Source organism: Mesocricetus auratus, unplaced genomic scaffold, assembly GCF_017639785.1.
Source record: "Mesocricetus auratus isolate SY011 unplaced genomic scaffold, BCM_Maur_2.0 Super-Scaffold_4256, whole genome shotgun sequence".
In the NCBI taxonomy this organism is placed as follows: domain Eukaryota; kingdom Metazoa; phylum Chordata; class Mammalia; order Rodentia; family Cricetidae; genus Mesocricetus; species Mesocricetus auratus.
The window spans coordinates 22,220,703-22,232,821 of NW_024429182.1; the positions used below are offsets into that span (position 1 = coordinate 22,220,703).

General features: G+C 39.3%; 1 protein-coding gene across 1 annotated transcript in view; it reads left to right on the forward strand.

Moving 5' to 3' along the window:
- The window catches only part of Noc3l (NOC3 like DNA replication regulator), a 34,005-nt gene that overhangs the window by 10,575 nt on the left and 11,311 nt on the right, over nucleotides 1-12,119 (forward strand). Inside the window, exons 8-17 of the mRNA XM_040744916.1 lie at nucleotides 151-244; nucleotides 2,733-2,908; nucleotides 3,187-3,315; nucleotides 5,798-5,929; nucleotides 7,981-8,061; nucleotides 8,289-8,389; nucleotides 9,908-9,980; nucleotides 10,060-10,123; nucleotides 10,205-10,276; nucleotides 10,606-10,787. Coding sequence (XP_040600850.1) covers nucleotides 151-244; nucleotides 2,733-2,908; nucleotides 3,187-3,315; nucleotides 5,798-5,929; nucleotides 7,981-8,061; nucleotides 8,289-8,389; nucleotides 9,908-9,980; nucleotides 10,060-10,123; nucleotides 10,205-10,276; nucleotides 10,606-10,787 — 1,104 coding nt within the window. The remainder of the gene's footprint in view (nucleotides 1-150; nucleotides 245-2,732; nucleotides 2,909-3,186; nucleotides 3,316-5,797; nucleotides 5,930-7,980; nucleotides 8,062-8,288; nucleotides 8,390-9,907; nucleotides 9,981-10,059; nucleotides 10,124-10,204; nucleotides 10,277-10,605; nucleotides 10,788-12,119) is intronic.

Here is a 12,119-nt window from a genome sequence, read left to right on the forward strand (position 1 = left end):
TGGAGGACTAGAGGTGGGAGACTAGAGGGTTATTGTTGCTGTTTAATCTTTGTTCTTGACCCAACCCAAAGCAGAAGACACTTGTTTTCTTGCCAGCTTTTGAAGTTAATGCTCTGATTTTTAAACATAAAATAATTTTGATCTTTTCAGATTCGCAAAGAAACGCAGAAGTTAAGAGAATTTGAAGAAGGCCTGGTTAGCCAATACAAATTTTATTTGGAAAATCTGGAGCAAATAGTTAAAGGTATTTATTAAACTTTCTTTTTTTTTTTTTTTGATTTGAATCTCTGTGTAACCCTGGCTGTCCTGGAACTCTAGACTGGCCTCTACCTTCCAAGAGCTGGGATTAAAGGCTGTGCCACCACGCCCAGCTCTTTTTTTTTAAATGTAGCTCTGGCTGACTTGGAACTCAGTGTGTAGACCACGTTGGCCTCAAGGTTACAGAGATCTGTCTGCTTCTGCCTCTTGGAGGCAGGAGTTAAAGACTTGCACCATCATGCCCAACAGGCAAACATATCTTAAAAGAACAGGCATACCTAACCTTATGAGATCACAAAGGTAACTTTTATCTTCTGTTTTATGTGAGAGACAGTCTGAAGTCAGACTTCCTGGCGTCAATTGGAAGAGCTCTTTCCTAGCATTCATGAAAGTTCCTGTCTCTGGCATTGCATAAGCCAGGTGTATGTGGTAGTACACACTATAATGTCAGCATAGGCGTGGTCGAGGCAGAAATCTCAGAAGTTCAGGGTCATCCTTAGCTACATAGAGAGTTCAAGTCCATTGTATGCCAGAATGGAGACCCTGTCTCAAAACACAAAAAGACTTCCCAAGTTCAGCCTTTCTCCATCATTCACATAATAGGAAAGTTACCTTTGTGTGCTTTATTTTTTTAATCAATAAATAGTAGTAATATCACTTACCTTGTACGATTATGAGAAGCATTTGAATTTATAGACAAAGTATTTAGATATTTTATCAACTACTAGTATTAACCTTATTATTTTTGTAGTTCTTTTTCTTTTTATGGTGCTGGGGATTGAACACAGTAACATATGTACACAATGCAAGCACACTACACCTGAGCTCAATGTTCAGCATGCTATAGTCCTTCATAAGTAGTCACATGTTTGTTGAATTATTGAACAGTTGAAATTTCTTATTTTAAAACTGTAGAAAAAAGGCTGTATCTTGAACTAGTTGTTCATGTTTTAAAAACAAACTTAAACTTAGCTAGGTGATAAGCTCTTTGTACACTCTTCTCCAAATAAAGAGGGGCCTAGTGAAAATTGGGTGATGAATGGAGAAGAAACCTAGATGCCTAGTTCTGTCTCACTGGACTCCTTTCCTGAGTGCTAGGACCAAGGATTACCTTGTCATCAGCTGAGACAGTACTGTGAGTAGAGTGGACACAGAGGGGAGATGAGAGGCGTGGATACTGTTTCTATGCTTTGGCATCCACCTGGAACATACTAGGATTTGATCCCAGAGGCTCTTACCTGGCCATTGGCAAGCCCCAGCACAGGACCAGTAGAGACCAGTGGAGAGCCTGGAGATGTGGCTTAGGAGACCTAAATTGGTTTTCAGGACCCATGCCAGGCTCTTCACAACTGCCTGTAACTGTAGCTCCAGTGAATCTCATGCCCTCTTCTGGACCATATGGGCACCTGTACTCTCTTGTGTACCACACATGGAACACACATATACTTCGTGAACTAAGGTGAAAGGTGACAGAAAATGACCTCTGGCTTTGCCATGCATACGGATGTGAATTCACATTCATACATCATGCTCACACATAAAAGAATATAATGTAACTACATTAAAAATGAAGTTAAGTTTAATACTAAATTATATGTGTATCCAAATTACCATTTCTTCAGATGGTGGTGGCACACAACTTTAATCCCAGTACCCCAGGGACAGAGGCAGGTGAGTCTCTGAGTTTGAGGCCAGCGTTGTCTATGGTGTGAGTTCTAGGACAGCCAGACTATTACACAGATACTGTCTCCAAACAAAACAAAAACAAAGCCAAAAAAGGAAGAAAGCCCAAATTGCCGTTTCTTATTTTTTTATATTTTTTGTTTATTTTTTTTTCGAGACGGGGTTTCTCTGTATTGTTTTGGAGCCTGTCCTGGAACTCGCTCTGTAGACCAGGCTTGGTCTCGAACTCACAGAGATCCACCTGCCTCTGCCTCCTGAGTGCTGGGATTAAAGGCGTGCGCCACCACCGCCCGGCGCCATTTCTTATTTTTTTTACATACATACATTTTTTTTGTGTGTGTGTGGCTATCCATGTGGGTGCATATTTGGTATTGTGCAAATGTGAGTTTAAGAGGGCATCTTGTGGGAGGCAGTTCCCTCCTTTCAACCCGTGGATTCTAGGGGTTGAACTCAGGTCCATAACTCACTGAGTTGACTTGTTGGTTTTGCATTACCATCTTGGCATGTAACTAATTTGAAAGATTAGTAAGATGATTTATAGTTTTCTCTTCCCCCCTTTTGGTTCCAAGATCAATCCTGTATTTTACAGTTTCCTGTTTATGTAGCTTGTAGCTTCTGTCTGAAACCATAAAGATACAGATGTTAGATGTTCTACACAGATCTGACCTTGAAAACATTTTATAGTTTAGTAAAAGTGTGGAAGTGTGGGAATGCATGTTTACTGTATAACAAGAGCTAATCATTTCAGTCTCTGAGCAGTGATTAAAGTAACTGCATTTGTGTTGCTTTAGACTGGAAGCAAAGGAAGCTGAAGAAGAGCAATGTGGTGTCCTTAAAGGCTTACAAAGGCTTGGCCGAAGTGGCTGTGAAGAGCTTGTGTGAGCTGCTGGTGGCCCTGCCCCATTTTAACTTTCACAACAACATCATTGTCCTGATTGTCCCCTTGATGAACGATGGCGCAAAGTTGGTGGGTTGCTCTAAAACTAGTTTATTGTTCTTGTTCTTATGGGAAGATTGCTCACTGTGTATTTCATCTCTTAGCCCTGAGTTCTTTATAAGCTGTTAGTCGTAAGTTAGTATCAGTTTATTATGCACTGTCTCTAAGAAAATGATTTGAGCATGAGTTTAGTGAGTGATTCTCCATGGGGGCTTTTAACGTCTTATAATGCACAAACAGTCCCCCAACAGCAGGGTTGGCTGATTCACACTGTCAGTACTGCTGTATTGTAATGCTTTCTTTTTCAGGTATCTGAAATGTGTTGTGAAGCAGTAAAAAAACTCTTTAAGCAAGATAAATTGGGCCACGCTTCTCTTGGTGTAATTAAAGTGATTTCTGGTTTTGTAAAAGGCAGAAATTATGAAGTTAGGCCAGAGGTAAGCCTTTCTTTTCTTACTTTGAAGTTTGTTTTAAATTATGAAGTTAATTTTTTATTGTTTCAAGAAATTTATTTACAGACTTATAAGGTAAAAAGTTAAAAATATTCATTCATTAGATGTAGGCATTGCTGACAGTTTGTTGTATATATCTTCCTAGATGTATTTGTAAAGAGATATATGCCTCCTTGTTTCAAAACTTACAAAATAGGCTTCTACAAGGAACACATTCTTCAGCAGAATGGTATGTTGTGTGGTCAGCTTCAGCATCCCACACATGAACATGCAGCACCCTGCTGGGTAGATGGCGAGTTGTCTCAAGAGTTTTCCTGATACAGTCAGTGTTGGGGAGGCCACTGTCCATATTGGGTTTTTATATTGTGAGTATTCTATGATTTAGACTTCTTGACTAGAATTAGTGGATCCAGTAGTAATCACATTTAAAAATGAGAGATTGCCAAATGGTTTTCTCATTATATTGTGTCACTCAGGATGTTATTAGTAGTTTGAGTCATTTCTGAACTGACTGCCCAATACTGAGTGTTAGTGTTTAATCTTCTGTTAGTTTGAGGTATAAAGCTGTCTGCATTGCACGTTTTTGTTTGCACATCGTGTGTGTGTGTGTGTGTGTGTGTGTGTGTGTGTGTGTGTGTGTGTGTGTGTGTGCATGCATGCAGGGGGTATTGAACTCATTAATATGGGTCTACGCATGCGTGTGTTTGTTGATGGCACAGATTAACTTAAGTATTTTTTTCATTGCCGTTCACCTTTACTTCTTTGAGACAGGGCCTTACCCTGAATCTGAAGCGCATTGATTTGACTGTGTAGTCTCCCCAGCACTGGGGTATAAGCACACTGTCACACCCAACTTCTTATATGAGAACTTCTTATATGGGGATCTGAACTCAGGTCCTCATGCTTCCATGGCAGGCCCTTTACTGAGTGAGCCATTTTTCTAGTCAGGTTTAATTAATAAAGTTTTGCTTCTCTGTATACTTTTTCAAAGATATTGCTTTACTAGAAAATTTAAATTTATGTCGTGAGAACTCATGAAAGACAAAAATAGAAAAGAAATTCAATGGAAATAGTTAAGTGTATATTAGTGTGTAAAAACACACCCACATTTCAGTAGCATTACTAATCAGAAAAGGAAACATGTCTGCAAGTAAATTTGAAGCAGTAGTTCCTCACAGTATAATCAGGGATTAAAAATCTCAAAATGGCTAGGTGCTATTCAGTAATCATACTTTAAAGTTTTTTATATAGCATAGGTAACATTTACTGAGATTTAAATGTAGAGTAATTTTTTGCTAAAAGTTTGTTTTTCCTCCCCTCTCATGAGCCCCATCCTAGTTCCCTGGTGTCTACTCTTTCTCACATAGATACAGATATACAAAAATTAGAGACTAAGTTGGGCAGTGGTGGCTCATGCTTTTCATTTCTGACCAGCACTTAGGAGACCGAAGCAGGTGGATCTCTGTGAGTTCAAGGCCACCCTGGTCGATCGACACAGCAAGTTCTAGGACAACTAAGGCCTGTTATACAGAGAAACCCTGTCTTGAAACACCCCCCCCCCCAAAAAAAAATCCACATGTGGGAGAATATGTGATTTTCTTTCTGGGCTTGAGTTACTTCACTTAATATGTTATTTTCTACCAACAAGATGATAAATAACAGTCTTAAGAGAAATGATAATCAGATAATATGGCTTGACTATGAAACACAGCTGTAGAGAAATACTTTCACTTCAGCAATGCTAGAATAAGTTAGATTCCCCGGTCCCGTACAAACTGTATCCTTTATCCTATTATTTGGAGTTGTCTTTCATTGGCTAATAATATTTTATGAGCACATAGAATGCCTACAGAATATTTGAAATTTGTCTTTCTAATACCTAGAGTAACTTTAGATCTGTGTCACACTTTATGTTTTTGTTATTCCTTTTCCTCCCATGCTTTTAGTCCTGTTATCTGAAATATGTGCAGGTTGAAATGTTGAAAGTTCAAATCCTGTGGTTGTTAAGAGTTTGTCCTATGAAAGCTGCTGTGACTGAGAATTCAGTGCAGTGGTTTCTTCAAGAGAAAAAATGAAGGGTCTCAAATTTCTTTCTCTTTGTGCTATTTTGTATTGTGAGGATCAGATAAAGGCTGACCCTACTAATTGCAAAATTTTGGTAGAGTACAGCTAGTCAGAATGTGTTAATTTGTCTTTTTCCTCACTTTCCCAAACCTCTTTCTGCCCTGGTTACCCAGTGTACACACTATTTTCCTCTTATATTCACGAATGAGCTGTTTTGAAGTTTTAGCCAAACACTGGTGCACTTTGGTAGGCAGATGTCTGAGTATGATTATCAGAAGAGGGTAGAACTCTGTGTCTATGTAATAAGACGTTCAACCTATTTGGCATAATTTTTCTACAGAGTTTTTGGGGATAGTGTAAGTAGTAAACTGTGTGTGTGTGTGTGTTTGTTTTCCAATACTAGATGTTAAAAACATTTTTATGCCTGCGAATCAAAGAAGTAGAAGTGAAAAAAGACACAGAGGACATTAACAAGCCAAAAAAGTTCATGACTTTTAAGGAAAAGAGAAAAACTCTATCAAGAATGCAAAGAAAGGTTTGGTTTATTTTCTTTCTCATTTCATTTAAGTATTCTGCTTTGACTGATCTTGGATTACAAGTGGAATCAAAGGGTAATTAGATAAATCTTATGTAAATCATAGCTAACAAGGACCTTTATTGGTTACTTTCATAGGCTCTTTTTGTGACCCATTTTGTTTACCCAGGGCCATCTGTGACAATTTGGGGTGTCCACCTGTCTGACTTCCTCCAATGATGGACTATGATCTGAAAGTATAAACTAAATAAACCCTTTCCTCCCCAAGTTACATTTTCATGATGTTTTGGCAAGCAATAGAAACCCTAAGTCATTAGGTTTTTATATAACTCTTTTCTGTGTCTCTGATTTGGTTAGTTCCCCCTCCCCCATCATGTTTCCCTTGCTTTAGTCTTTCCAGCCCCAGTATTCCCCCCTCTGCTCTTACATTATTTACATTTTATTACGTCCTCCTTTAAGGCATTTCTCTCCCAATGCCTGTTTGTTTACTTTTTTGGGGTGGGGTTTGTCTGTATAGCTTTGTAGACCAGGCTGGCCTCGAACTCACAGAGATTTGCCTGCCCCTGCCTCCTGAGTACTAGGATTAACGGCGTGTGCCACCACCACTGGTCCCAATGCCTCTTTGTAATTTCCTAGTCCTGACTGCTCTGGAGCTCACTGTGTAAACCAGGCTGGCCTCAAACTCAGAGAGATACTCCTGCCTCTTTCTCCTGAGTGCAGGGATTAAAGGTATGGGCTACTACCTCTGGCCTGACAGGGACTCTTACATCTACAGACTTAGAGTTTGGAAGGTAGAATCTATATGAGGAAGATTTTTTTTTGTGCCTAGTCTAGTTCCCTTAGTATAATTTTCCGTGCTTTCATCCAGTTGCCTGCAAATTTTGTAATTTCATTGTATTGAGACCTGAATAAAAGTCCATTGTGTGAATGTTCCATATTTCCATTATCCATTTATTAGTTGATAGACTTGTAGGCCTTTTCTATTTCCAGATATTTCGAATAGAGCAGCAGTGAACTTGGATGAGCAAAATATCTCTATAGTAGGTTATATGTTCAGGAGTAGAATACCTGGGTCACATGTGGTTCTGCCCCTGGCTTTTTGACACTGATTTTCATAGTGTCTGTATCAGTTTACACTCCCACCAAGAGTGAACAAGTGGAACTTGCTCCATAGACCAGGCTTGCTTTGAACTGAGTTCCACCTGCCTTTGCCTCCCTAGTACTGGGGTTAAAGGTGTGCACGACCATTGTCTGGTTGTTAATGATTTCTTGACAATAGCCATACTGAATGGGTGAGATGGAATCTCAAAGTTCTTTTAATTTGTATTTCTGTCATGGTTAAAAATGTTGAAAACGTTTTGTTTATTTACCACTCATATTCTTCTTTTGAGAATTCTCTTTCAGGTCTTTTTTAAGTATATTCTTTATTTTATATTAATGAGTACTTAGCCTACATGTATGTATGTGCACCATATGAGTTCCTAGTACTCAAGGAGGCCAGAAGAGGGTATTGAATTCTCTGGAACTGGAGTTACAAACTATTGTGAAGTATTGGGAACTGAACCTGGGTCCTCTGCAAAAGCAACAGTTGTTCTTAACTACTTAGCTGTCTTAGTAACTGTTCTTTTGAGTTTTTATTGATTCAGTTGTTTTATTGGCCAAAGTTCTAGTCTCTTAAATCTGTGTTGAAATCCAGTCACTTTTTGTTTGAAGGCTAATTTAGAAGAAGGGCAAATAGTATCTACCTATAAGATTCAATTTACAGTTTAAATATTAGAGATGATATGTGTAGCATATGTAAGAGTTCATATGTTGGGCAGTCTTCATAAATATTAGTTGTTACTACCGTTAGAGTAAGAGTCCTCTCTGTCCTTCTTTCTCTCACTTTTCATTCTTCCAACTTTTTCCTAGGGGCAACCAGTGTTACCAGTTGAGCTCACTTGTGTATTTTATCCATTGTTTTTCAACCTTTGCTCATGGTTGTATTGATAGACCATATGTAGTCTTAGTGTGTTTTAGTGTTGACACTTTGCCTCTTTTTTATCTTTCAGTGGAAGAAAGCAGAGGAGAAACTGGAGCGGGAACTTCGGGAGGCTGAAGCTTCGGAGAGCACTGAGAGAAAGCTGAAGCTGGTGGGCAGCTCTGCTCTGTCGTACTCCTAAAATGATTTCAATTATAATTTGTTCCAACTTAAAGTTCTATCATTTTGGTTTATTTTGTGAGTCTTAGGTAGATAGTTTTTGTGAAGTGTAAGAAAGTACAATGTGATACATGCCAAGGAAAAGAAAGTCGTGATTATTCTAACTCAGACAGAGCTACCAGCAAATTCTAATGTGTTCTTGTCTGCTTTCTCTGACAGCACACGGAGACTCTCAATATTGTGTTTGTGACCTACTTCAGAATATTGAAGAAGGCCCAGAGGTCACCTCTTCTGCCAGCGGTTCTAGAAGGTCTTGCCAAGTAAGGACTGTGTAGACTGAACCCTTGAGGTGCATTGTAAATACATTTTGGCAACATAGCTTTGAGTCTCAGAATGTCCTCTGATGCTGTCCTCATGCTCTGCTCTATTTCTGATTCCTTTTTATGCCGCAGCCTTTCCTTGTGGGCCTTGTGCTTTCCTCTTTTCAAAGCTTTTAAAATTTATCTTTTTTTTTTTCCTTTCTGCTTAATATGTTTCAGGCATCCCTAAGATTAAACTCTCAGTTCTTGATTTTATTCTGTTTTATGTGTGTTCTATTTAATATGTCTTCATGTGTGCCTGTGCACCATGAAATGAAAGGGTGCTCTCATTTTAAATTCTGGTTAGTAATGCCACATTGCTTCCCACAAAATTGGTAGGAGCACATGTGGAACCTCTGACTTTTTATTCAGAGGTTTACACAGCTTTAACAGACTCTGTGCCTGATGTTTGCTATGTACAGAGTATTCTAACATCTAGTAGCTGAGAAGATTCCTGAACTCTGCTGCCTAAGTTGTTTCAGAAATAGAGGCCTAGGGCAGTCAAGAGATGCAGTGTAGTGTCCCATAGTCGTTAGTAGCAGAACTTTAGTCACCACTACTACAACAGTTTTTCCATTTTATTTTCAAGTTGTCATAGTGCCCATAGTGCCAGGTTAAAGACCAGGGATCGAACCTGAGACCTTGTATGTGTACCAACTCTCTATAGCTCCCTCAACCCCAAAACTCCGTGTTCTTAAAAAAAGGCAGAATCCTTTCTTTTCTCTCTCTCCCTCTGCCTCCACCTCTCTCTCTACACCTCCCTCCCCTCGTTTTTGTTTTTCAAAACAGGGTTTCTCTGTGTAACAGCTCTGACCGTCCTGGGACTCGCTCTGTAGACCAAGTAGGCCTTGAACCCACAGAGATCCACCTGCCTCTGCCTCCTGAGTGCTGGGATTAAAGGCATGTGCTACCACCAACCAGCAGAATCCTTTCTTTTTGCTGCTTCCTGTTTCTTGAAAGCTTATTTCTGCTTTCTCTTTACGATTTGTAGAAACCTAATGCATTTAGTCAGGGCAGTTGTTTGCTCTTGGTAACTTGTTTCTCAGGATAGCGTTTTTTTTTTTTTTTTTTCCAACCAATGCCTCATTTATTCCTACCAAGTATAATGTCCAGCCATGTGAGAATTGTGTAAGAATTCAGTTTGAATGAAGTGAAAGCTGTCAGTGATCACTCATTTCCATTGTGACTAACAACTTGAAATAAGTAATATTTAAAACACAATTTTAAAGTCAAGCTATTTTTACTTACTTTATTTCTGCTTTTGTATTATTTATTTATTAATTTATTTATTTTAGTTTTTCGAGACAGGGTTTCTCTGTACTATTTTGGAGGCTGCCCTGGAACTCTCTCTCCGTAGACCAGGCTGGCCTCGAACTCACAGAGATCCGACTGCCTCTGCCTCCCAAGTGCTGGGATTAAAGGTGTGTACCACCAACACCCGGCTTGGATTTTTAGTAACTAAGTTTTATTTGATTCTAGGTTTGCACATCTTATAAATGTGGAGTTTTTTGATGATTTATTAGTGGTTCTTCATACCCTCATTGAGTCTGGTGTAAGTAACTCTACCAGTGAATTACTTTTTAAAGATATAAATGGCAACTATCATTCTCATTTATTATTTTTTTTTTAAGGACTTGAGTTATCAAGAAAGTCTTCACTGTGTTCAAACTGCTTTTCATATTCTTTCTGGACAAGGTGAGTTACTGTCTTAGGTTTTATTTGCTTTGTCACTGAAGACTGTAATTTAACCTGATTGTATTTGTTGTCATCTCAAAGGTGATGTTCTAAATATTGACCCGATGAAATTCTATACACATCTCTACAAAACGTTGTTTAAATTACATGCAGGTATGTTTTTAGAAGATGCTTGTTTAGTACGTATGTATAGTCTGAGACTATGTTACGATCATAATTGTAGCCAATGAGAAATAAGATCTGGTGCATAAAATGCTGGCTTGCCCTTGCCATGCACCTCTAGTTAATGTTATATAAGATGTGGGGGTGAACGAACACTTGGGGTTGACAGGAAATGCTTCTTAGAGCATCTCTAAGCATTGCTCTACTGACTAGAAGGATGGTTTGCAGCAGATGTGAGAATTCATTTTGTGGGTTTTCTGGGGTTTAGAAGGTTGCATAGTGAAAACAATGAGAATGGCACTGAAGGATGTCTGTTGTAGGTGCCACCAACGACGGTATTGAGATTGTACTCCACTGCCTTGATGTCATGCTAAGCAAGCGCAGAAAGCAGGTTTCTCATCAACGAGCTCTTGCCTTCATCAAGCGCCTTTGTACGCTTGCTCTGCAGGTTCTTCCAAATTCAAGCATTGGCCTTTTAGCAACTACCAGAATATTGATGCATGTGAGTAGTGGTAAGAAGTAGAGCCGAGTTCTCTTTCACCTGAATAGTTACCATTATTACTCCGCTCAGTCATAGCCAGGTGCAGTAGTTTTCATGCCTACATTTATACTAGAGACTGATGCAGGAGGACAGCTCAAACCCAGGAGTTTTAGGCCAGCCTGAACAGCCAGCTGAGAACCTGACTTTTCTCTTTTGAGTTGGGGTCTCACTGTATAGTGCTGGCTGGCCTGGAACTAGCTATGCAGGCCAGCCTGGCCTCAGACTCACAAAGACCTAATTGCTTTTGCCTCCCAAGTGGTGGAATTGAAGTTACATGGCACCAGCTTAGTGAGATTACATTTCTTTTAAAAGGGGGAAAAAAAGAAAAATTCACATTTGTAACAATCAGGTGCTAAGAGGAGCAAAGCAATTTATGATACCTCCTGAGGCAGCTGTTTTCACCACCTGCTGTCTGTCATTATGGTCCTGTATAAGGAAGGGCCTTTGTGCTACACACAAACAGCATTTGTTGTCATGGAAAGGAGATGATGTGAATTCTGTTATATACTGTTTTCAGAATGTATAATGATAGACATTTCATGTCAGTATAAATTTCCTACTTTATGTCTTTAATGATTAAAGTTTTTAGTTCTTTAGTAAACACAGTTCTTACAGTGCACTTGACATTGTTGCAAGCACTTCACGAACAATTACTTACTTGTTATAACTGAGATAGCTCGAGCAATTCTTAGTCCTGCTTCACGCTGGGACAGGGGTGAAGAGGAGAGGGAAGGGACTCACATCAGCTGACGGTGCTGATGAGCTGTAAGAATGGAGTGGCAGGCTTGCTCTAGTTACTGCCCAGCCGGCTGCCCACTTGCAGTTTAGTCAATAAACTATTGTGAGTTAAGAAATGGGTAGAAGTAGGATTCACACTCATGGCTTGGCTTTTTTACGCTTCTTTGTTCTCCTAATGAATATAGAAATTGCTCTTATAAATGATGCTGTAGATATTTCTATAAAGAAAATTTCCTTAAAGTGAGATTGGAAGGTGGGAAGAATATACCATCTTTGCAGACTGGGTAGATCTCCCCAAACCCAGACATTCTTTCATGATTCAGATGTAAATTATTTCTCATTAAAACTAGGCTTAGAAAAGTTAAAATTATAGCCTTTTTTTTTTTTTTTTTTTTTTTTGGTTTTTCGAGACAGGGTTTCTCTGTATTGTTTTGGAGGCTGTCCTGGAACTCTCCCTGTAGACCAGGCTGGCCTCGAACTCACAGAGATCTGCCTACCTCTGTTTCCCGAGTGCTGGGATTAAAGGCGTGCGCCACCAATGCCCACCTATAGCCC